The sequence below is a fragment of the Amblyomma mixtum genome, chromosome 9, assembly GCF_055824585.1.
Source record: "Amblyomma mixtum isolate Tamu chromosome 9, ASM5582458v1, whole genome shotgun sequence".
Lineage (NCBI taxonomy): Eukaryota > Metazoa > Arthropoda > Arachnida > Ixodida > Ixodidae > Amblyomma > Amblyomma mixtum.
This window is the reverse complement of record NC_143020.1, coordinates 61,221,540-61,247,076: the sequence shown is the minus strand read 5'-3', so window position 1 is coordinate 61,247,076 and position 25,537 is coordinate 61,221,540. Positions and strand designations below refer to the sequence as shown.

At 44.6% G+C, this 25,537-nt stretch overlaps 1 protein-coding gene across 1 annotated transcript in view; it reads right to left on the bottom strand.

Annotated features, from left to right (window-relative positions):
- Nucleotides 1-22,445, bottom strand: part of LOC149329269 (cytochrome P450 3A24-like) — a 36,342-nt gene extending 13,897 nt beyond the window's left edge. Inside the window, exons 1-9 of the mRNA XM_089562172.1 lie at nucleotides 22,372-22,445; nucleotides 14,871-14,967; nucleotides 13,360-13,412; nucleotides 13,165-13,258; nucleotides 11,069-11,185; nucleotides 9,012-9,100; nucleotides 8,228-8,373; nucleotides 6,154-6,269; nucleotides 4,218-4,350 (exon numbers count right to left, since the gene is read on the bottom strand). Of these exons, the coding sequence (XP_089418298.1) occupies nucleotides 4,218-4,350; nucleotides 6,154-6,269; nucleotides 8,228-8,373; nucleotides 9,012-9,100; nucleotides 11,069-11,185; nucleotides 13,165-13,258; nucleotides 13,360-13,412; nucleotides 14,871-14,967; nucleotides 22,372-22,445 (919 nt within the window). The remainder of the gene's footprint in view (nucleotides 1-4,217; nucleotides 4,351-6,153; nucleotides 6,270-8,227; nucleotides 8,374-9,011; nucleotides 9,101-11,068; nucleotides 11,186-13,164; nucleotides 13,259-13,359; nucleotides 13,413-14,870; nucleotides 14,968-22,371) is intronic.
- Nucleotides 22,446-25,537: the final 3,092 nt, after the last annotated feature.

Here is a 25,537-nt window from a genome sequence, read left to right as displayed (position 1 = left end):
TCAATGGCACGAAGCAAAGATTGGCTTAGTGCAGCAGAGTCCATCAAGTGAAGAATGCTAAAGAAAGAAAACATTTAATTATAACATAATCAGGATTCAATGCGGGACTTGCAGAAGCTTGGCATGATGCCGAATTATTTTCTTTCTTTTTTATTGTGCGCTTGGCTAGAGACCAAAGGCTCGGAGCGCCGAATAAAGGGATGGAAAAGCTTGTCCTTGGCTGCTTCTAACTGATCTATTCCGTATTAAAGCTGCGGACAGCGTCCCTCATTGCCTAGCTGATTCGCTTCGGGGCGTTAAACCCCATAAATCCCCAGTAAAAAAAAAACCATTGGAACCAATTGGATTTCCAATGGGTTCCAATTGGTTCCAGTTGGACGAGTTCAGTTTCCAATTGGTTCCAATTGGAATGGTGTTCCAATTGGTCCAAATGGACTATCCAATTGTACCATTTGGGTTTCCAATTGGTTCCAATTGGAATGGTGTTCCAATTGGATGGTTCAAATGGACTATCCAATTGTACCATTTGGGTTTCCAATTGGTGAACCCAATTGGTCTTACCCATTGCATCCAATTGGACCGCCGAACTGCACCCAATTTATCCAATGAATGTTTGCATGTTTGATGAAAAAGGTACAACTAATAATGTACTTACAATAAGAGCTATCAGCAGCTTAGCCTAATAAATTGTACTCATCACCTACACCCCCACTGGAGCTGAAATTAAATAAAATAACTGCGCTCAGTGGGCAAGCGTCACTGGCCCCAGCATGAGAGCCTAATAAACTGGGTATATAAGTTGGAGCAGAAGTGTGTTCTCTGGATGTACATATTGAGCTAATGTATGCTACTAGTGCCTGAATGTGCAGTGTTGCTTGTGTGTGATGTATGTGTGCCTGTTGGCTTTGATTTCCATAAAAGCATGTTAATTTCAAATCCGTAGAAAAATTTTGATTGGCACTAGGCAGAGTGTCTCCCCGCAGTCCTCGTAAATCAGTTTTCCTTTTGCACATTACAATGTGTTAAGTTGTAGAAATATTCATCCAAGATCCTACAGCATATTGTTCAAACATTTAGCTACCTTTCTCAATGAACGTAACATATTTTATGAATATTTTCTGGGTCAAATAACTGCCTGGCCTAATGGGTACAATTGGATCCAATTGGTCGGGGGCTAAAAACACAACTGGAACCAATTGGTTCCAATTGGGAAATCCAATTGGAAGCAATGGAAATGCCCAGTCAAAAAAAACATTGGAACCAATTGGATTTCCAATGGGTTCCAATTGGTTCCAATTGGAATGGTGTTCCAATTGGATGGTCCAAATGGACTAACCAATTGAACCATTTGGGTTTCCAATTGGTTCCAATTGGAATGGTGTTTCAATTGGGTGGTCCAAATGGACCATTTGGGTTTCCATTTGGTGAGCCCAATTGGTTTTACCCATTGTATGCAATTGGTCCGCCGAACTGCACCCAATTTATTCAATGAATGTTTGCATGTTTGACGAAAAAGGTAGAACTAATATGGTACTTACAATAACAGCTATCAGCAGCTTAGCCTAATAAATTGTACTCATCACCTACACCACCACTGGAGCTGAAATTAAATTAAATATCTGCGCTCAGTGGGCAAGCGCCACCGGCCCCAGCATGAGAGCCTAATAAATTGGGTATATAAGTTGGAGGAGAAGTGTGTTCTCTGGATGTACATATTGAGCTAATGTATGCTACTAGCGCCTGAATGTGCAGTGTTGCTGTTGGCTTTGATTTCCATAAAAGCATGTTAATTTCAATTCCGTAGAAAAATGTTGATTGGTACTAGGCACAGTGTCTCCTTGCAGTCCTCGTATATCAGTTTTCCTTTTGCACATTTTAATATGTTAAGTTGTAGAAATATTCATCCATGATCCTAGAGCATATTATTCAAACATTTAGCTACCTTTCTCAATGAACGTAGCATATTTTGTGAATATTTTCTGGGTCAAATAACTGCCTGGCCTAATGGGTTCAATTGGCTAGTCCAGTTGGATCCAATTGGTCGGGGGCTAAAAACACAACTGGAACCAATTGGTTCCAATTGGGAAATCCAATTGGAAGCAATGGGAATATCCATTTAGTTCCAATTGGAATGTCCAATTGGTTCCAATGGTTTTTTTTGACTGGGTGTCCATTTAGTTCCAATTGGAATGTCCAATTGGTTCCAACGTTTGTTTTTGACTGGGTCAAACCTAAAGCTGCGGACGTTAGAAGCTTTCTCGAAGGTGTACAATGCAGTTCTCCATAAATTTGCATGACAAATGCTGATTGGTTTAGAAAATTGTTTGTTTTTTGGGGGGGGGGCGGGCGCAGTATGGGTCTCACATCTTGGTGGACACCTGAACCACACCATAAAGGAAGGGGGGAAGGTGGGAGTGAAAGAAGAAAGAGAGGAAGTAGTGCCATAGTGGAGGTCTCCTGAATAATTTTGACCACCTGAGAATCTTTAACGTGCACTGACATTGCACAGCGCAAAGGCGCCTTTTGTGTTTCGCCTCCATCGGAATGCGGCCGCCGCGGTCGGGTTCGAACCCGGGCACTTTGAACAACATCGTGTTTGTAACAGTTGCGGAAGGCCATAGGCTTTGGTCTGAGTGTCCACACCTTTCTAACTACTTCCTTTACTTAATTACACTCGCACTATCATGTGGGCTCCAAAATCCATCCCCCCGCCCCCCCCCCCTTTTGTAATTGCATCACTAAAGTCGTTGGTGCCATGTACTACCGGTAACTTTTACATTGCTTACTAGACGATGCCGGATACTGGATGACTTTTCCACAGAATACTTCCGCGTTTGGCACAGCCCACCACATAATACTCGAACACAGGACTTCAAGCCCCAACTACTGAATGTAGCGTACTTAACAACAGCTGCTTCAGCGAAAACTACTTCCTGTGTTTTATCCACCTGAACGCATTACGGCTGGGAGCAACCGGGAGGAGTCCCCGCCTTAGATCCGGAGCCAGATTTTGTAAGCTGTGAGGCCCGACCAACAGATAGCAGATGAGTCCAATAGAGGAAGACTCCCTCTCCCCATAAGTACAGCAGTTCAAGTCGTGCAGTTACATCTGGCATCGGGCCCGTCATTGACCTGGACAGCTCCTGCATAGAAATCAGCCTCCACACCGCCCGCCTGTCTTTCGCATCCAACCTGGGACTCCTGAATACCCACCGACAGCATAGCAAAACTAGCACTGTCAATGCTTTTGCTTTTCAAAATATTGTCTATAAACCTAGCGCGCAGCTGTGTGCTACAAAATGCGCGCTCGTACGGTGGTTCAATAGAGATTCACAGTCATGGTACAAAGAAGAGTGGTGGCACACAACATAGACGGATACAGAATGGCTGTACGATACAGAGCAACAATGGCTGCAGGATAAAAAAAATATATACGTATGGTAGAGGGTGATAGTCTGACAGTGTGCGGCCGCACGTGCATAGTATACGTACTATACAGATTGATACAGGTTGGTGGAACAGTACGCACGTAGCTCTGTGCAGAGCTTCCCACACTACTTCCGCATCTGAATCATACACTTGGCAATATGTAGTGTGGGGTGCAAACATTCAAATCATTTTTAGGTGCCCACACAGTTACCTAGATTTTTTTCTCGTTCATAAACTGGTAAGAAAAAACTGGGGAAAGTGGGGGGGGGGGGGGGCTAAGGCTCCATTTTAAGGGTATGACGCGATAGCGTAATGGGTCAATTCCCATATATGCGGAAGGTCATACATTAACAGATCACTGGGAGTCCTCATACCCGTCCTGGCGAAGTGGTGCAGTGGTTAAGCGATGCGCCACTGCCCTGTGGTGGCAGGTGCTCCCAGCGGTGGGCCTTGTGCAGTTGCTCTTCCCGAGCGACCAATCATTAATTTACGCCAACTGTCACCGTGGGCAGTCTGGTCACTATCGGTGGGCAGGTCGTGATGACACCGCAAGGTCACGTGACTAGTTTGCCCAACTGCCTCCTACATTGCTCCCAGCGGACCTCCAGCCAGAGCCATGACCGTGATTGTTTGCTCAGTGCTCAGAACACCGACACCGGATTTTCTGGAGAACGGGGCCTTTAACACTATCGGGAATAAATCTCCGCTATTTTTGTTGCTACTGGTACAAATGTTGCAGCGATAAAACCTGTATGATCGCAGCGAAGAAAGAACCAAACAGTACTCACTCTTCACATTTTCTGGCTTCAAGGGAGGGCTTTCTTCAACTTCGGGGCTCAGTACCGACTGTTCTGAAGATTCTGTATGCACCTTTGAGGCTTCTTTGGCATTCAGCATCATTTGAAGAAAGTCGTCATTGCTCTGGAGGTTTACGAAAGCAGTAAATGTAATCTGTTGCTAAACACTGGTGCCTAGCATGACCGGAAAGCTTATAGGTGCGCACACGCGTTGTGTAGGTAAAGGGCTTGCATTCTAGTCACTATCAAATAGTATGTGTGGTATAATCTAAAACGTAATAACTAATTAAAAATATCAATGAAGAGCACAGTTTAACAAAATAGACACAGCAAGCCTACCATCACCTTTTAACTGTCGCATACCGCACTGTCGCACTTACTCAAGGTCTTCAATGGTTTGTTGCCCCACGATTTTTCTACTAACTGCAGTCGGATACAACTAAGAGGCTTTTCCCCATCAAAGGACCCCCTTCTGAGCCAATGGCGTGGGACGATTGTCAAGAACCTGCTGGCGGGACGGCACAGGGCGGGGCTATCTCCTTTTATCTGCCCCTAATTGCATTGCGCTAACAGGATCATGCGAATTAGCCGAAGCCATTAGCTGGAAGGGGGTCCGTTGACGGGGAAAAGCCACTTCCTTCCTGAGTTGTATTCGGTGACAGATTGGCCACTGTTGGGAATAAGTGAGCAAACCCAAGTGAGCTTGTGCCTTTTGATCCTACATGTGTCCCCAATTTACCTTCGCATGTTTATATTTTAGGAGTTTTATTGGCACCTTTTAGCGAGCGCGATGATCTGATGAATTTTCTTGAGATGCAACAGCGAATATATGTTCTTAAATTCCCTCATATGTTATGTTTTGCGCTTAATTTGAGTAATTTCGCTAGATATGCTTCAGTTACTTTTCATAACTTTCATAACTTATTTGTTTTGTGCCGCCGCGGTGGCTCAGTGGTTATGGTGCTCGACTGCTGACCCGAAAGACGCGGGTTCGATCCCGACCGCGGCGGTTGAATTTCTTTAGAGGAGAAATTCTAGAGGCCCGTGTACTGTGCGATGTGTTAAAGAACCCCAGGTGGTCGAAATTTCCGGAGCCTTCCACTACGGCATCTCAACCCCATAAACCAAACCAAACCTATTTGTTTTGTGGTTCGACAGGCTCTGTAGTGAATTTACTTTTAAGTTATTGCCAGAAATTTATATGGAACGTCTCCATAATTTGTGAAAGCTCTGTGTACATCTAATCTAGGATGTCTAGGATGAAAGCACCATCAACCTTTCCTGAATCTTGTGTGCGTGATATTGACAAGGCAAGCTGCTGGGCGAGTTGGTTCCGATATTCTGTGTCTGCAGCGCAATGAACGGAACAAGAAGAAGGACACAGGCAGGGACACAACACAGACACAAGCAGGGGCACAACACAGCGCTGTGTTGTGTCTCTGCCTGTGTCCTTCCTCTTGTTCCGTTCATTGCGCTGTAGACATAGAATAGCATGATATTGATTGTTTTGAGTGTCCACGTGTCGAGAGTTTGATCAAACATTGCGTTGCTTTGTTATCGAAGCTACTGCAACTTGGCAGGGAACGCCGTAATAATTGGTTATTGAGGAAACGAAATAGCGCACCATCTGTCTCAAATCTTGGTGGTCACCAAATGGAACTTTGGCAGATTGAGTACTCTCCTGATTGTCCACGTAACTCATGTAGGTATGCATTCTTTGTTCCAAATTACAGATAAAGACCAAGATAAGATGATCTTCCACCCTAATTTTATCTGCTGGTTGGCTGTATAGCCCTTCCCACAATTTTCTGAGACAGACTAGAGGGGAAAAAACATGCTCCTTGTGTGTTACAGCACCAATTCGATCCACTGGTACATTGACAAAATAGTGGTGAAGAAACTAAGCTATTATGATAAAGATGCTTACTGTCTTGCTTTTCTCACGTTTGCTGATGATGTCTAGTGTTGCATGCTTGTAGAAGTTGAATGCCTTTGGGTTGAAAGAAAGCTCGTGGAAGGCTTGGCTGAGTTTCTGTATAAATGCTGAAAATAACAAGATGCAACAAATTAAGACAAAAGCTGTATATATAAAGTAGACTGACACTCGCTTAAAAACGTTACAAGGGTTTACTGAGGCTTCGACTGGGTCAGTACACCCTTTCTATGTTTTTGAGCGGGCGTCAGTCTAGGTTAAAAGTATGTAACTTCCGGTTTATAGTGCCTCCTTCTCAACTGCTATATACATAGATATAAGATATTTACTAAGCTAACTGCAAACAGAATCCAGACAACCTTAGCCTTCATTCAGAAAAATGATTAGGCAGGCTTTTATAAAGGATACTCGACATTAGACCACATTCAAACTATCAATCAAGTGATAGAGAAATGCGCAGAATATAACCAACACCTATATGTAGTCTTCATTGATTACGAGAAAGGATACGACTCAGTCGAAACCTCAGAAGTCACGCAAGCAATGCGGAATCAAAAGACGCGGGTTCAATCCCGGTCACGGTGGTCGAATTTCGATGGAGGCGAAATTCTGGAGGCCCGTGTGCTGTGCGATGTCAGTGCACGTTAAAGAACCACAGGTGGTCGAAATTTACGGAGACCTTCACTATGGTGTCCCTCATAGCCTGAGTTGCTTTGCGATGTTAAACCCGCATAAAAATAAATTAAAGGCAAATTGGTTTTTGAGGAAAGGAAATGGCGCAGTTTCTGTCTCACATATCTCAGTGGACACCTGAAAGGCACCATAAGGGAAGGGAGGAAGGTGGGAGTCAAAGAAGAAAGAGAGAAAAAGGGGCCATAGTGGAGGTCTTCAGGTGGGGATCTTTAACGAGCTCAGTTTCGTTACAGCCCACGTTAAGCGAGCTTCCAAGGGGAACCGGCATTCGTTCGTTATATGCATTATGTCGTTATAAATCATTTCGGTATAACGAGGTTCGACTGTACTTTTATTTTCTGTAGATGCTCGCGAAGCACTTTTTAAAGTGAACTTCTGTTGCGCTGGCACTTTCATTATGGTTATGATACGATGAACATATGCAGGTACAATACTCCTGCATTCTGTTTTATGTTCTTTGAAACGTTCCAACATTAATGTCGGCATTCTGACTTATAACGACTACTTTTACCCTTATGCGGTATCACTAATCCCACACCAAATCTATGTCCCCTTTATCTTGCACGATGTCCACGAATCTGAACAACTTCTTGCATGTTTAGGCATTTGCATGGTTGGGATGTATTGTCAGTACCTCCAGCATACCTAATTTTCCTGAAGCAATTGCTTGCATGGGTAATTTTTTACTTTCAGTATCATCGGGTATTCAAAATTCCGCAAGTGCGCTTACCCGCGTAACAATGTTGCCCAAGACAAGATGCCTGACTACGCGTTTGCAGCTGTAACAAAGGATGAAGAAGTATTTTGTTTAATTCTTCCAAAATGCCTCACTTTATCCGCACACTTAGCACCTGTCCTGTAGCACACGCAGTTCACTTAAAGAAAAGTCAGCCATTTTGTCTTTGGCAACACAGTTATGTGAGAAAGTGCACACGCAGAATTTTGATATCCCTTAGAGCTGATAGTAAATAGTCACGGAAAATGCCACTTGGCGATAAGAAAGTCTCAATGCCTTGGAATTAATTTAAGATCTTATTCTGTCTCTTAATCCACTTTCTTCCTTTTTCTCGGAGGCTTCAGGCAGAATGCCTCATATGAAGGGCGATTGCTATCAGCGACAAGCGAATCTTATAGAGAGTCAGTGTAGATAATGCGATGCGACTCAGTTCTTGGACTGAGCAGGTCCAAGAGGGGAAACCTTTATTCCAGACAGTTTTTTGAAGCAATAAATGAGCAGAATTAAAAACAGAAGGCTATTAAAGAGCTTTCTTGAGATTGATCTTCAGAAATTTAACTTCACTTCGTCTTGACACATCACAGGAAAAAGTATCGCTTATTTTGTTTCCATAAAAAAGAAAACGATAAAGCCTGTTACCTTTCAGTATGAGAGACGGTGTTATCTTGACAAAGAGCGCATATTTGGCGCCTTCAACGAGAGACTTTTCCTGTGGTGAGTCATGCGGCAGATTAGCTCCAAATGAGCATCTTGCCACGGCGTCTAAGGTGTATTGGTCGAAGAATCTTTGCGAGTTTGTGAGGAAGAAAGAGGAGGAACAAGACCACAAGCCGTCAGATTTTAGTGAAGGGCTTCGTTCGCATAAATTTCTAAATTGCATTTTTTTGTAGGTCAGAAGTTAGCCGATGTCTACCTAACTTAACTAGTAAATCTCTGTTCGCTGTTTGTGTGTCCAGTGCACTCTGGACAATCCCCCACCGTGGGTATGTGCAATTCTAACAGAAGTCGGCAGCAACAAATTCTTTTGCGAGGGGGAAAAGAGGTTAAGGGAAATTGAGTGCCCAGAACGTGTATCTCGATTGCTCTCTACGCCTATTTTTTTCCTAGACTTCGTTCGTTCCAACCTATCAGCAGGTGAAAATGTACGCATCAGAACAGCACTGCGGGCTATTATATATAATCACAGGGATTAGGTTGGATAAATTCCGGCACCCTAACGACCATTGTAACGTCACTGCCAAGGCGTTTTATTATTTCACTTTCATCGAAGTACGTCCTTGGCGTCACGGACCGAAACCGCAAAATGGTTTTCAGGATCTGAACACCGTATCTTCTGGGCCAATGCCGAAGATTACGTGAACTATTGAATCAAGAGCCGGGTATGTGAACAGCAGTGAACGACGAGGCGAGCGAGACCACTTACCCGCTCATGTCAACGTCTTGCGCCTCACTCGCGAGTTCATTCAATCGCTTTGACAGCAGAGCCACACAGCTGTCGATGACAGCTTGCATCTGTGGATTGAAGTGAGGACACGAAAGAAAGATAAATGCAGGAAAAGAGAGGAAAAACAAAAAGAACTATCGGGCACTTAAGTCCCCTTAAGAGTGGAATCTGATAGAATTAGATTTCACATTTGTGTCGTGCGTGCGTCAATTTCTTTGCAATGTCAGTCCATTAACCACCTTATTAGGACTGCTAGCTGCTATAGCATGTATCTGCTACGCTTTGATGGAGCCAGCATTTGCATATATACCGTATTTTCCGCACTATATCCGCAGACAATGCATGTTTAAAACCTGAATTTACGCGTTGTGCGGACATATCTATGGGTGTGGACTATACAAGTTTTACTTTCTTAAGATTGTTTGGCAAAGCAGAAGAACCCTAGTATGGCAATCGGTACGTGACCCTACTGCACTTGCGACATTTTACTCCGCCAAATCACACAATGAAGTCTGCTCCCATATGCAATCAGCTTCGTTATGCAAGCAAATGCTGCTCCTAGTGGCTGCTTTTCGATCATAGCTTGGATGAATAACGCCAGGGGCGGAAAAGTAACGCCTCGTGCTATGGCCATTGAAGAAGGCATCCCAGAACTTAGTCAACGGTTTCACGAAAGCCGGACTAGAAACTGTTGCAACAGAAGTGTCAGATTCTGACGGTGATGAGAACACTGGCGAGGCTTTGTCAAATCTGACATGCTTGATTTGTTTTATTCTGGAGCCCCGGGGAAAGTGTTTTGACGTGTTTTAGCCCAGACTTCTATGCGGTCTATGAGGCCCAGAATTTTACTGCTTGACAATCCGGTTTTTGCTTACCGATTGTATACTCGTTGCTGACAGTTCCAAAAGACCTGTTTTCAGTCCATATTCGGCCCTGCGGACTATACTTCATGTGCGGACTATCTAGGCGAGAACTTTTTTTACTTGGAGCCAAAATTTTCTTCTGCGTACTACACATAACGTAACGTCAAGAGACCGCAAGCAGGAGTGGGTGAGAGAACAAACATGGATTAATGACATCCTAGTCGAAATCAAAAGGAAGGAGTGGCTTGGGCAGGGCATGTTATACGAAGGCAAGATAACCGCTGGTCCTTAAGGGTAACTGAGTGGATTCCAAGAGAAGACAAGCGTAGCTGGGTGCGGCAGAAAGTTAGGTGGGTGGATGAGATTAAGAAGTTCGTGGGGATACGATGGCTACAGCTGTCAAAGGACAGGGTTAATTGGAGAAACATGGGAGAGGCCTTGCCCTGCAGTGGGCGTAGTCAGGATGATGATGATGACTAGACATTGGGTGCGGAGTATAGCCCGTAGAATACAGTATCACAATTTTTCTGTTTTTTGGTTTCTATTCCCTATCAAGTTTTGCTCTCTGAACAATACGTTGCTCACAACCCGGCGGGCAGGTTTCGATGATGTCAGAAGGTCACGTGACCTTTGTAGACCAATTAATTTCTTTGCCACCTGCCGGCATGTTGCTCAATATCCAGTGGCTACCTTGTCCTACCTGCCATGATGGGCAGGTTCTGATGACGTCATAAGCTAACATAACCTCTGTTGACCAGTCAGGGTGGCCCATCTGGACATGTGATGACGTCATAAGTTCTTGCGACCTCTCTCGACCAATAAGCAAGTTTCATGACACCGGCCATCGGCGAGGTTCTGGTGCAACGAGGACTCCAATGCTATCGCATTAAAACTTAACACTCAGCACTCTTCACAACTCTCCACTCTTCTTTTAACATAACAGGCCACCCAGAAGCACGAGATGGTGGCTACGTGAAGGCACAAACCATTCCTCCGGCTCTTGACCAAGAAGAAGAAGAGACAGACACATGCGCTGTCTTTTCTTCTTCCGTCCCGTCCGTCAGCGCTGTTTCGTCGTACCATTCAACACGAACCGACCAGCCCGACTCAGCCCTCTCCTTGGATTCATACCAATGCACGCGCTATGACCAGCAGCTTTCTAAGAAGACTTACTTTGCGGAGCTTCCTTGATGTAAAGGCAGGGGAAGTAGCACCTCGTATCTTCCTCCATTTCTCAGGCCCAACATTCGGTATTAAGTTATCAAGTATGGGGTCTTCGGATTTGACTACCTGGAAACACGTGATGGGGAGGACCATGGTTATGTGAGTAATTTTATGTTGTGGCCGCTGTGGCATAAAAATACGATGTTAGGAGTGTTTTTTTGCAGGGTGAGGCAGTGCAGTGATATAAATGTAAGACCACTGGCAAGCTCTAAGCTGTACTACGCTAGATGACCAGCGCAGTTTTAAAAATCGCCCATGTCGCCTTCCTGCGTGGTGCCCACGTTTGCGGACGTCACTTTTCAAAATTATTCTCGAGGTGTCTATACCGTTGTTTTCAGAAAGTCAGTCCTGCCGACTACATATTAGTAATTTGTACTGGTCAGACTAGTGGGGCCACTTCGTGTGAATAAATAAAAATCGCTTTTCCAAACCAAAAACTAGAGATGAACATCGCCAAATTTCATGGTGCGCTTAGGAAATGCTCACTGGTTCTGCCAATTCTTTCTTCTATCAAGCGGTGGAATATTTTAAGTACACTCTGCAGTTCATTTTTAGTTGTGGGAAGAGTTTCTGACGATAAATAATATAATTATTTGGGCATAAATCTGCGTTTTTGAAAATTAAGGCCTCTATTTCTTGAGCGTGAACATGTGCGACGCGTGTGAATTCCCAGTTTTTGAGCTATTCATGTTATTTTTGCGAAATAGGCGGCTCTAAGAATCATTACTAGGAATTCGAGACAGCGCCCAGCCTGTGCCGCTAAGCCTAGCGACCGTACCACGTGTTACTCTGCAGCCACTTGGTCAATCTCTTTCTTAAGTCACGGATGACGTCAATGGTCAGAGCCACTCGTGACGAGGTGGAAGCCATGGGAACTAGAAGTGCTTGTGTGAATTCCTGGTAGTATATACACAAATTGCAAGATTTTTCTTGATAGTGAAGCATAATGCTTGTCTGCAAGGAACATAGTGCCTGAAAGGCCATCTTTCAGTGCATCGCAAGGCTTTGCGTCGTTGCCTTTCAATTGAAGCATTACCACTTTTCACGCGAAACAGATGTTACGGAAGGCTGGCTAAAGCCTACCGGTCTGCTCGGTTTAGTAAGGCACCGCGACTGGTACTGCGGACGCGACGGGCTATTTTATACCACATATAAATTTTCTGCCGACCATTCTGCGGTGCAATTGAAATTCAACAAAAAAACAAATCACTGTTGCCAACCGATATGCGCATCGCGCCATTGAGGCTCTTGTTTCAAAATTTTATGTTGGCATTATGTCGGCGAGATGGTGGCATGCTTGCGACTGATCGCTTGTTTTTGAGCCTATCCCGAAGCAACGTGACACAAAATTTGTGCCCCCACATGATCACTTCACAATCGTTGCCAAGAACACAACAGGCATGACATAAGCTTTGACGCGTATATATCAAAGTCGTAGCAAAATGATAGCATTCCATTACATAAAAGCGTGCTGAAATACTTTGCATAATGACGCGCGGCAGCATTAACGTTCACGTTAACGTTGGTAAGTGTGGTTCAGGACAACTTTCAACCTTGTACCTGACTCAAGAGTAGTCTTTGAGTCTGCGCACAACAGCCACGATATTAATCTGCAGCACAGCTGAAGAAATACGAATACGTGCAGTAATGTGTACTGAATCATACAGGAAGCTCTGTAGAGAATTATATACGGGAAAAAGTTAACACCTGGGCTATAAACTAGAATAAAAACAAGCGAGCGTGTTGCTTGATGTGCTGTTAAGCAGTATGGTTACGGCCAAAGCTTTTTCCCGGGTAGAATTCTATACAGAGTGTCCTGTATGATTCAGTATACATTACTGCACGTATATGTATTTCTTCAGCAGTGCTGCAGATTAATTTCGTGGCTGTTGTGCGCAGACTTCAAGACCACTCTTGCTGCTGTACCCACGCATGGACACTACCCAGTCAGGAGGTTCATCACCTCGTTTTTGTCTTACCTCGTGGGCAGTCTCTGTATATTGGCGGAAGGAGCAAATAAGCAAAAATAGAACGGCAAGACTCACCTTTCTCTGCGACTTCGAGGCGTCTTTCACAAGGACTAACTTGACGAGGTCTGGCTCGGCTACATACAGCACCGGCTTGCCATCTTCAAACGACCTGTTTTAAAGGAAACGTTTCGAGGAAAGTAAAAAGCGCACCCCGGCCAGCATAAACTATTATTGCGCATGGAGTGAAATGCTTAACACGCTTCTTCTTACCCGAAAAGGCGTCCGTGCTTCTTGTAAAGCTCCTGGTCTACAGTGTGAAACGGCTGCGCGTGAAAGGTAAGGCATATCAGAGTGTTGAGTTGAGTGAGTTGGTAAAAGTTCACAATGAAAGAACGGCGAAACAGTAATGAAATAGAGAAAGTGCACTACGTTGTTTTGTCACACCGAGATACTGCACACTCACAAGGACTAGTCCAAAAGGGGAGTGGTTGAACATTTTCACATCGCGAAGGAGGAGCAAAAACTGTGTTAGTAAAACCGTCAATATGTCAGTCTTATAAAAAGACGACGTTTATTGACAACCTTTGAGCGTTGTATGCATCTGTGTGCGTGCGTGCGTGTGTGTGTGTGTGTGCGTGTGTGCGTGTGCTTGTGTGTGTGTGTGTGTGTGTGTGCGTGCGTGTGCGTGTGCGTGTGCGTGCGTGTGTGTGTGTGTGTGTGTTTCAGCCGGTATGATCGCGTGTAGGTCGTTGAACGTTCATTTTATAATTGACAGGTTTTGCGAATAACGACTTAGTTGAGAGTCAGCGCTCTTGCTGTGTCCACCTTTCTTCTTGTCCCTCTGTTTTCCCTCTGTTTTTTTCAGTATGTAAGGTACAGCAGACTTAGTACTAGAGTACACAAGGGAAGGGGATGAGGGGCTCGTTATAAATATGACAGAAGCCAACAGCCACAGAAACCAAGGGGCACAGGGGATTTTTTTTTAAAGTTATTTTATTTTGTGGTGTTGATCAATTTAGAAGATTACTGAATATGTTATCGCTTAAAGATAACTGATTAGAAAAGCAGAAGAAAATACAACCACCTTCTGCTTTTCTAATCAGTTATCTTTAAGCGACAACATATTCAGTAATCTTCTAAATTGATCAACAGCACAAAATAAAATAACTTAAAAAAAAATCCCCTGTGCCCCTTGGTTTCTGTGGCTGTTGGCTTCTGTCATATTTATAACGAGCCCCTCATCCCCTTCCCTTGTGTGCTTAATTGCTTAGCGAGGGCCTCGATTCTGGCAGCCTTGACGCCTTAGGAAGCATAAGAGGGTTCTCACGCAGCTTCCACCCTCTCCGTTCGATGACGTTCTACGTCACACCTGCGGTAACTCAGGACGTTCTACGTCCGCCGCTTATGAACGTGGGTGGCGCTGATGAACACTCTCAAGGTTAGGTTACTTGTAAACATAAATACCCCCGAAAGCAGAAGAAATGACAGCCGTCGCCGTAGCTCAGAGGTAGAGCACCGGACGCGTAATTCGGAGGTCGTGGGTTCGGATCCCACCGGCGGCAGGTGGTTGTTTTTTCTTCTGCTTTTCTAATCAGTTATCTTTAAGCGATAACATATTCAGTAATCTTCTAAATTGATCAACACCACAAAATAAAATAACTTAAAAAAAAAATCCCCTATGCCCCTTGGTTTCTGTGGCTGTTGGCTTCTGTCACATTAGTACTAGAGTGATACGCAAGGAGCTTGCCAATAAAGGTACAAAAACAACGAGTTTCACTCACTCTCAGTAGATGCTTCAATTGAGGTCCGAAGAAAAGGGAGAGCTTTTCGTGCTCAAGGTTCTGGCTTTTCCAGTAGTTGCGATACTGAGTCGCTCTGCTGCGGCTGGAATACGAAAATTTGACCCAGCGCTATTAATTACACACCCACAAGTGTGTCTAAAATATACCGTGTGTTTTTTTTTAGAAGGTCCAAAATTTTTAAAGAAAGGTAAATTCCTTTAGATTTATTTTAACCCTGGGGCTATACTGAGGGCTACGGCGGACACCAGGTAAGAGGCAAACTACTTTAATTAGTTCGCTGATTAACTGAATGCGTTAATTAACTTTTGTAAATTTTATTTTAGGGGATATGTTGTATTAGCAGAATTGGAGATCGTCTTCCAAACAGTCCAGCCAAGAAAAAAGATTTTCATGAGAAAATTTCTTGCGCGAGTAACGAAGCGAGAAAAAGTCACCCTGGTAGGCAGCTTCACACTGTAACACAGCGTCTATGAGCGCCTGTGACGTAGCTCGCTCCGCCCTGCACTTTGTGTCAGTGCGTTTTTGTTCCAGCGTGGCATTCCGTGAGGCCGCGGAGCGAAGCGAGATAAGCAGCGATAGCGCAGGCCGCCAGTCCGGGATGCGTGACGCAAAGCGCAGGGCGGAGTGAACTACGTCAGAGGCGCTCCCGCCGCTGCGTTACGGTGTGAAGATGCCTACCAGGGTGAATTTTTCGCGCCTCGTAACGTGCGTGAAAAATTTTAAATGAAAATTGTTTTTCCACGGTTGGACTGTTTAGAGGACGATCTCCAATTCTGCGAATACAATATATTCCCTAAAACAAAAATTAGAAAAGTTAATTAACATATTTAGTTAATCAACGAACTAATTACAGCAGTTTTCCTCTTGCCTGGCGCCCGCCGTAGCCTCCAGTATAGCCCCAGTGCTAAAATAAATCTAAAGCAATTTACCTTTTTTTTTAATTTTGGACCTTCTAAAAAAAACACCCGGTATAGCTTCAAGCCGCAGAATTGCCGCTACCTAACCCCCGTTACAAAACCTGCAGTTGAACTTTCTCAGTTAAAACGTATCTTACGTACGTCTTATAATCGCCACCGGATGCGTAATTTCAGTTTCATGGCGCCTATACTGTCAGACTTGTTAACCAATCCTATTCCGAAATTGTCTTATTCCTTTTAGCCATATGTTCCAAACTCTCAGTCAAAGTAATCCCGACCATTTGTAATAGACGCTCTCAGTGAACACTTATAGCACCGTGGCCCTCGAGGCACAAGTAAGAACGACTGCCCCTAAAATCATTGCAGCGATTTTCGTTAAGTCCTATAGCATTCATGAGAGGCCACAACGCCCTTCCTTAAAAGTACTACCGGGGACAAAAGCAACGAAAAACTGCGCTGCAACGCCATCTACAGGCGGCATCTGGGATCGAGACAGCCAATGCGCGACCTTTATTATCAGCAGGCATGTCGCTTGGCTCGTTTCAATGTTGCGTGCTTCAGCTTGCCAAAATGCCGCAGTTTTTCGTTGCTCCGCCTCCCGCCGCGTGTAGTATACCACTTTTGTCCCTGATAGTACGTTGAAAGAGAGATTGCGATATTTAGTCCCTTTATTAACTTCAAGCCTAAAGCTCAAAACAGACAAGCTAAACATTGATGGCAAAACATTATCGAGTCCTAAAGGTGCAATAAAAAAAAAATCTGAACTCGTTTTTTTACCACAGGAACTCGATCTACACGTTCCGAGAACTCTTAGACTTCGAATTACTGTCCTGTGCGGCCGATTTCTCTCATTTAGATAGGATTAAATGTCCCTACTCCCGCCTTTTTTTTTAACTCACTGCGGACGGTAGGAGTCAACTAACTGTGGCGGCACCGCTTTTGCTATTTTGTTTTTTAGGTTTCCGCGAATAAATAGATCCAGTCAGAGACTACGTAGCTGCAAATTAGGCCCACGGAAATAAAAATACGCGTGGACTCTTTGCTTTCGCCGATCGCTACGTATCACTCCGCCGATGGCAGAACGACAAGCCGCCACGGGACCGGTTGAAAGCTTGGTTGACTCGTTCTACCGTCAGCGGTGAGTTAAAAAAAAAGGCGGAAGACGGGTCGTTTAATTAGATTTAAATTAGGGATATGGGCCGCACAAGAAAACAATTCGAAGTTTCTAAAAACGCTTGGAACGTGTAGGCCGAGTTCCCGTGGTAAAAAGTGCCCCTTTAAGTCGGCGAACACATTTAGCAACTTTTTCAGCACTGACGCTGTGGACGCTAATTAAGAGGTCTTTTTTGGAACTTAAGGTTTGTGATAGCGCATTTTTAGCCACATTGGTTGCGGAGGATGCTGAGAAAACACTGCAGTCATTTCAGAACAGCAAAAGTTATGACGTAGATGGCTTACTAGTTCTTCCAGTAAAGCATGTTGCTTACCTTATCTCGCAACCACTGGCACTCATTATAAATAACGTGTTTACTTTTGGTGTCTTTCCCCCCAAGCTCCAAACTGCAAAAGTAACTTTAATTACTATTTAAAGGTGGGGACAAGGATGCGTTATCTAACTACTCGCCAATACCTATTCTTCCTGTATTTTCAAAGTACGCAGAAAAGTTAATTCATGAATGCATTACCAGTTTTATTAATCAGTGTATTATATTAACATATTCTCAGTTTGGGTTCGTGAGAGGCAGGTCCATGAAGCAGCTTTACTAACCCAAAAAGAAATTATTTTAGAATCATTTCAAAGACTGTGTCATGCGCTTGACATTTATGTAGGCTTTTCCAACGCGTTCGATAACATCAATCATAAAATTTTATAGCAGACACTTGAGCATTATGGTTTCAGAAGTAATTTCCAAATGCTTCTCACAAGTTGCTTAAAACAACGTGACTAAAAAGTTTTCGTCAATAATTATTTGCGCACACAAAGCCGATTTAATCGAATTTTCCCCAAGAGAGCACCTTAGGCCCACTTTCATTTAACCGCTACATCAAAGGGACAGTACGAGCTAGCGAAAATGCCATATTCGTTATTTATGCAGGTGACGTGAGCCTATTCTTTAGGTCACCAACTATGTCAGTACTAACACTAAACGCGAATCAAGCACTTGACAGATTATTTGTGTAGAGTACAGCATCACTACGATCAATCGACCCAAGAAAGACTAAATCTATTTTATTCAGAGCCAAAAATAAAACTGTGGACGCACTACCAAACCTCATGCTCGGAATCAAGGCGGAAAGCTGGGCTAGTTGGTGTGTCATAGTTAATTGAAGGACTAGCGCATAAAACTAGGACAAAGACAGAGAAGGAGACAGGACGAGCGCTAAACATCAACTGAAGGTTTACTACAAACAACAAATAGGTACTTAAAAACACTTCAGTGGCACATGCGCACACTGGGTTGCAAAAGAGCTCAAACTAATCAAGAAGTGGCAAACTGTTTCGTAGATACATGGTTTCTTTCCTGGTCAGGGCAAGTGACGTCGTGCTGACACACTTATCACCTTCCCTGCTAATGTGATAAGCCTCACAAATCTCACGGCCTAACCTTGTGCCTCCCCTACCAAGCACACACGTGGCATCAAACGCCGGCACGCACCCGCACCGCTTACAATGCGTGGCCAAATGGCTGCCCCCCGCCAATGAGTCCACCAGCGTGCGATGCTCTCGTAGCCGTTCATTCAGGCAGCGTCCAGACTGTCCCACGTAGCATCTAGCGCAGGAGAGGGTTATGCGGTATGCAATGCCAGCAGTGCACGGAACGAACTTGCACTCATGGTTTATGGTGCATACCGGTTTCCTCTTCTCATTGACGGCTTTGCACATGCGCACCAGCTTTTCGGGGGCAGTGAACATGACGTCTACACCGCACTTCCCTCCAACTTTCCTCAGCCGGTGCGAAAGCTGGTGCACGTACGGTATGGCCGTACGCCTTGAGCCTTTTGGCCCTTTCTCCGGAGGCCACGCCAGGGCGGCCACCTGCCCTGACTTCCCTCAAGAGGCATTCCGCCACAGCCATCACTGTGTCGTTAGGGAAACCGGCCTTCTTCAACCGGTGCACTTGCGCTTGCAAGCTGTCTTTGTGCTAGTTTTATGCGCTAGTCTTTTAATTAACTCATGGTTGAACATCCCTTGACAGACAGAACATGCCTTGGCAGTTTACAGTGAAAAGACTTGGTATCATTATACAGGAAAATATGTATCGGCATCTTATTGTTTATGATATTTGCTGTAAACTTTCTAGAGCTACTAGAATGCAGTCTAAAGTTCGCTATATATTTATTGCCAGTCACGGTTAAGAAACTAATTTATAACTCACTGTTCCTCTCTCATCTAAACTACAGTCAGGTCTGGTATGGGGTACTACCATGTTTTCAAACATTGCTAAACTGCACACATTCTAAAACAAAACGGTTCAATTATGCACCATTCAACAGTCACACCAAGCTTATTTTTCATGCACTCCAAATTATGCCAGTGACGGAAATATACGAAGAAATATTAATCTGTCGATATCATACTTAGCGCAGGGCAAGAAATTTTTTTAATATACTGGCAAAACTAACAATAAGAACTAATCCTTGCACAGTTAGAACAAATGAACACCGATAAATACACCATGTTCGTACTAATTATGCAAGCAGACGCATCAATATCGTATTCCCCACATGTTAAACCGGAACATCACAAATTTACCACACTGACCTTATAAAGCATACAGTTCATCACACAGCATAACCTGATTTCATTTGATCTTGGATTTCGCTCTTTTTTGCCCTTTTTAAAATTTATTGTGATTTTTTTTTCGAACTATTTCTTTAACATTTTCTGTTCGCAATTTTCAAAATGTTTGTAAACTATGTACTGTACTTTGATTTTAAAATGAGTAAATAACAATGTATGTGATGTGTGCGTTACCGTTGCATTGTAAAGGGGCACAGTTCCCTTCAAGCCTCTAACTCGCTTTTTGACTGTGCCTCACAGCATCAGTGGTGTTGAAATAAAGACATGATTTGATTGGAATGAACGATGCAAGCTAATATTATTTTTTTACTAAGTAGTATCAAAACATGAGCGCTGAGCGCATTACGGTTCGTCGAAGACGCGGTATTGTCTAATGATTCTTCTTTTGTATTTGAAGCTTGAGATAAAACTCAGTGGAGGCTGTTCCAGTCTTTTTCCATACTAAATTACCGCTCTTCGCCTGTTCTCCGAGCACTCTTCCTATTTTCCACTTCCTGCGCGCTAAACCTGTGCGTCATTGCTGTCTTCACATTACTTCTTCAGCTTTAGGTTGTCGTCTCTCAAAAACCTCAGGGTTTCTTCGTAACCAAATTACCTGATTGACCGAGAGGGTCAAGACGTCATCAGTACCGTCAAATTCGAAAATCTGAGGGCCAGACTTTTGGAGTGGCTTTCGTTGGATTATCATACGAGGTTATACTAACCCGCCCCACCCAGAGAGATGCCTCAGCGGACATGATAGTACTGCGCTTGTGCACGCGATTAGGGATACGCCTGTCTCAAGTTTGCGTGTGACAAGAAAGAAGACGGTGCCAGGCAACGGGACGGGTTAGAGCGTGGCGCAGTTACGATCGCCATGTACGCACGGCATGGCATTTCTTGGCCGCATCTACCGTTCAAGCGGTAGACACAGAAATATGTTTTAATTGAATGGTACCGCAATATGTACAGTCTTTGTCAAAAGTAACCAGGCTGCATGGTTTGCTTCTAACTCGTACAGTGGAGCCCTTACAGCTTCCCTGAAGCTGAAATAGTCGTTAAAGGTAAGGACTGAGGGTCTTCTTACCTTCCATCACCTTTTGATCTTTAGAAAAGCCACAAGGGCTCCACTATACAAGCTAGAAGAAAATCATGAAGCCTGGTTACTTTTGACAAAGACGGTACTTTAAACGAAACGCATATGGTCTTGTGTGGCTTTCTGTGCAGCTTGCAAACTAGAATTCCTGTACCCCTTGCCTTAACAAACCTGAATGGAAGACGTTTCAGTATAGCGTGAGAAAATAGCCGAGCACTATAGGGAAATTAGGAACAAACCCACTATCTTCTCTCTACCAGGCTTGTCACACAACACATAATCGGAATACATCCTCCACAAAAATCAGACTAACACTCTTCACCCCACTACACTCTAAAACTTCTAATGGAGCGAAGCAGCTCCCTTTCCGAAGTTGTCAGGAAAATTAGGGAAGAAAAGACTGCACGGGACACTTCAGCTCCGCCTTAAAGGTATGACCCGATAGAAAATGTGTTAATGCCCATGTATGCAGAACTGGACATTCTATACTTAACATTCATAGGTCCCTGGGAGTCCTCATACCACTCCTGGCGTAGTGGTGCAGCGCTTAAGCGCCGTGCCACTGCCCTGCGATGGCAGATGCTGTTACCGGCGGAATTTCTTGCTCTTCCCAGCAGCCTCTCGCGGCCAATCATTAATATAACTGCCACCTGCCACGGTGGTCAGTTTGCTCACAATCCGGTGGGAAGGTTATGATGATGATGATGATGATGATGATGATGCCACAAGGTCACGTGACCTAGCTGGCCCTTGTACCTTTTAGGCTGGTTCTCTGGGGATTTTCTGGGGAATTTTCTGTCGCGGTCAACGACGCCGACAACGGCGTTGTATTTTCTGCGACACGAGATCTATAATGCTACCTCGTTAAAACAGCCCCCACAAAAAATGTTTTAGTCTATAGAGTATCTATGGACTTCTGTCTATAAAATCTATAGACTGCCTATAGACAAATCCTAGAAAACAGTCTACAGACGATACAAATGCCATAGAGAGTCTATAAACAATCTATAGATTTATGGCCATACACTTTTGGTAGACTTTTGTCTATAGACAGCCCATAGACTATGAATAGACAAAAAGCAATAATAAGGGAGTAATTACTCATTGACATCCACCCGAGAGCAGCCATACGGCTATAAAGGAAAGCTATACAGCTTTCTCAGAAACTTCGCAGTTAAAGAAAAATTCGTCCTGGTCCGGGGTTCGAACCCGGGACCACCGCTTCACCGGAGCAGTCGCTCTACCAATTGAGCTAACCGGGACGGCAAGCTTATGGTAGGGCGAGAGCGAATTGATCAATAACTCGAAGTGGGATCTGTGTTGGTCAACATTTGACCGTAAACATTTGACCAGACAAAAAGCAATCTCTATAGGAAGTCAATAGAGTCGATAAGAAGTCTATAGACTGTCTATAGACTATATTTATAAGGGAGAATGGTACTGAGCGCACTTGTAGTGGGCTCCAATTACGTCAACCTACTTCCGGTACCCTTTTCAGTCCTCCTTGAGTGCTCGTTTTCATTTGCACTCGGCTGATCAGCAACTTGCCCTAACGCAGCACGCGCCACTTTTCACACGGCCCTAGCGGTGAAAAAAAAAACTTTTCTTTTCTTCTTTCATGCTTGTGTGTTTTTTTCGGCCCGCTATTGACAATATTCGCAGAAAGGGTGAAACAAAGCTACTCACATGTACAGCAGACAACAAAAGACGACTGCCAGCAGGAGCCATTCATTTATAGGGAGAAAAGAAAGAAACGACATGGCGGCGACTGGGCCTGACCACCCGTCCTGTACACTTCTGAAGGAACCAAGTTGCACACGTTGAGTGGTGCCAGTCAGCTCCTTCACTGTGCCAAGTGCACTCGGTCGGCCTATGCGGCGCTCGCCTGACTTAGTTGTGTAATCACTTATCGCATTACGCCCTAGAGGCGGCACACGGCACGAACTGTGGCTGTTTTTAAAGCCACCTTCTATCGGCTCAGGTTTCTCGTAATCTGCTCAAAATAAAGCAGGGTGCTGACCCGTCCCGAGCAGGAGCGGGCACGTGTGCTTCCTAGAGCTCTTATTTTTGTTAAGTGGCAACGGCCAGACTGCTGTTTTCGCTTCTTGTCTCGTCAGGTACAGTATTTGTCAAAAGTTTACAGCCCAAGGGGTTTGCTTCTAAGCCTTGCAGTGGGGCTCCTGTGTTATTCTTGGACGTCCTACCTAGTGGGGAAGGCAGGACCAGAAATGTTCCTACCTTCAGGAATTTTGGATCGCTGAAGATGCATTACGAACCACACAGTGTGGTTCAGAAGCAAACCACCTGGGCTCCAAACTTTTGACAAAAGGCTGTACATTTTTGGAGCCGTCACCTGAGATCTGCATCTGGTCGCACGATCCGCGCTCGTGGAACATCTCCGACATTGCCGGGAGTCCCTTCTTTCCTTCGTCACCTGTCGGGCCCTGTCTGGAAATCCTCCTATAGGATCTGGTCACATCCCAATGGGGCACTGAAACTGCTTTGGATGTCCTGGGGACGTTTAGGACGTCCATGGGACATTTAAGAGAGCTTCAGTGTTCATTGGGATCCGTGGCCGACATGCAGATGCCTCTGCGTAACATATCACGTAAGCATAGAGACATCAGGCCAACGGATCGTCGCGAGAGTTGACGATGAGGTCTAGGTCGACGTAACCACGGCCTTTCCTTTTTATTTCTTTTCTTTATTTATCACGTACTAAGGACAACATGCGGTTCAAGCAGGAGAGGCCGAATACGAAAAAAAAATATTGAGTATAAGAATGGGTCACCGTGAAAGAATCGAATTCGTATTGACAAAGCAGACACTGAAAGGGACAACGCATACTTACTTATACAAACACCTAAATGAGACAATGATTTATTTCAATACCCTGTATTTGAACATGGTGTATACTGCCGCCCTACCCCTATCCTTTGTTCCATCGCTTCCCCTTTTCTTTTCTTCTCCCTGTCCTCACTGTGTCATTTTATTCCCGCTAGCCGCAGCTCAGGTGCTTCAAGCTTCGATGGCAGATGACACGGCTAGCAACATCGGTTCCTTCTTTTCATTTTCTTATTACCAATAAATAGTCACAGCAACATACAGAAGAAAAAGGAAAGCTTTACTGGGGTTTAACGTCCCAAAACGGCTCAGCCTATGAGGGACGCCGTAGTGAAGGGCTCCGGAGATTTCGACCACCTGGGGTTCTTTAACGTGCACTGACATCGCACAGTACACGGGCCTCTAGAATTTCGCCTCCAACGAAATTTGACCGCCGCAGCCGGGATCGAACCCGTGTCTTTCGGGTCAGCAGACGAGCACCATAACCACTGAGCCATCGGGCCGGCTGGAAACATGAAACGAATAAGGATATGAAACATAAAAAAAATAACGCATTAGTGAAAGCACCAACCGGCCGAAGTCTTAAATCACTAATCGGAGTCAAGCACATCCGATTTATACGGGAGGGCGTCGCAGTCATTGTTCACATTAGAGAAAAATGTGTACGTATAAATATTCCTGTGAGCAAAAATAGGTTCCTTATAGCGTTTATGCATCTTCCAACATTTTTCGGTTGAATATTTTACTACCAATGCATTCTTGGGGGTTCACTCCTAGTCTCAAAAAATGTAATCGAATCGCAAGGTCATCTGGAGCAAGTTTCCTGCGTTTTTCAAGAATGCCCGTTTTGTCTCAAACAACGTAGCCGATGGAAAATCCCGGCAATTGTAGCGTTATATTCGAAACGAGTGGCTAACATAACGATTTTTTTTCTATATCTACCTTTGCGCGAGGGCCCAACACAATTTAAGCGCACTCTAAGGAAGGTTTTAATATGGCTTTGTACACCCTGGCGCCGAGTTTACTTGACGTTCTTCCCAATTTATTTTTAGAGAGAGAGAGAAAAACTTTATTTACAGAGGAATTCGGGGCACGCCCCAGGGTCCCCGCACGACCCCACTGCACTCAAGTGTTTATGTTCCGAAGGTCCATAACACTGGCAGCACGGCCGGTGGCGATGGTCTGCACGGCCGGGTCCTCCGAGCGCAGCAGGCTCTCCCAGTCCTCCCAGGTCTTGAGGTTCTCTAGGTCCCGCGGGGGAGGGTCCGCCGGGCAGAGGGAAAGGATGTGGAGGGAAGAAGCGAAGGGTTCTGGGCATAGGGCGCAAGCAGGAGTGGGGAAGCAGGGATGATAGTGGGTTAGGGTAAGGGGCGAGGGGAGAGTATGTGTTTGTAATCTGCGCCAGAGTGTTGCGTCCGTCGGCGTACTAGTCGGCACCGCGAGTCGGAAACAATCGGGGGCTGCGTGAAAAAAAATATCATGCCAACCGTTTGCCGTAGAATGCTCCGGGTGGTGTCATACGATTCAGCGTTTCGTGCAGCATAAACGTGCTAGTTAAGTTAGAGCCTAGCTCGCGGCAGGTATTCAAACCAGTGACCAATAATCGGGTGCTGCGTAACAAAAAAAATCGTATCAGGGTAATTTGTAGTTCTAGTCATTGATGATTGACTGGTGTGTGACAGGCGGTGACAAGGTAATGAAATACTTGTAATTTACTGTTTAATTAAAGAAATGAAAAATTGGAAAAACGAGGGTTAAGGTGTTAAAATCCTCAGAATGAAAAGCCAATGCTAGACGATGCTAGTTAAGAAAGTTTAAAGTGTGTAATTGATCTATTAATCATTTGAAGCAATTAAAAGAAATGAAAAGCTCGTTAAAAGGTTTTAAAGTGCTGGGAATGGAAAGCCTAACCCACTACGCTACCACGTCATATCCTTAAGGCGGAGCTTAAGTGTCCACTATTTACGAGCTGAAGTGCATCCGCGATCAATGTACGCTGTCCATATAG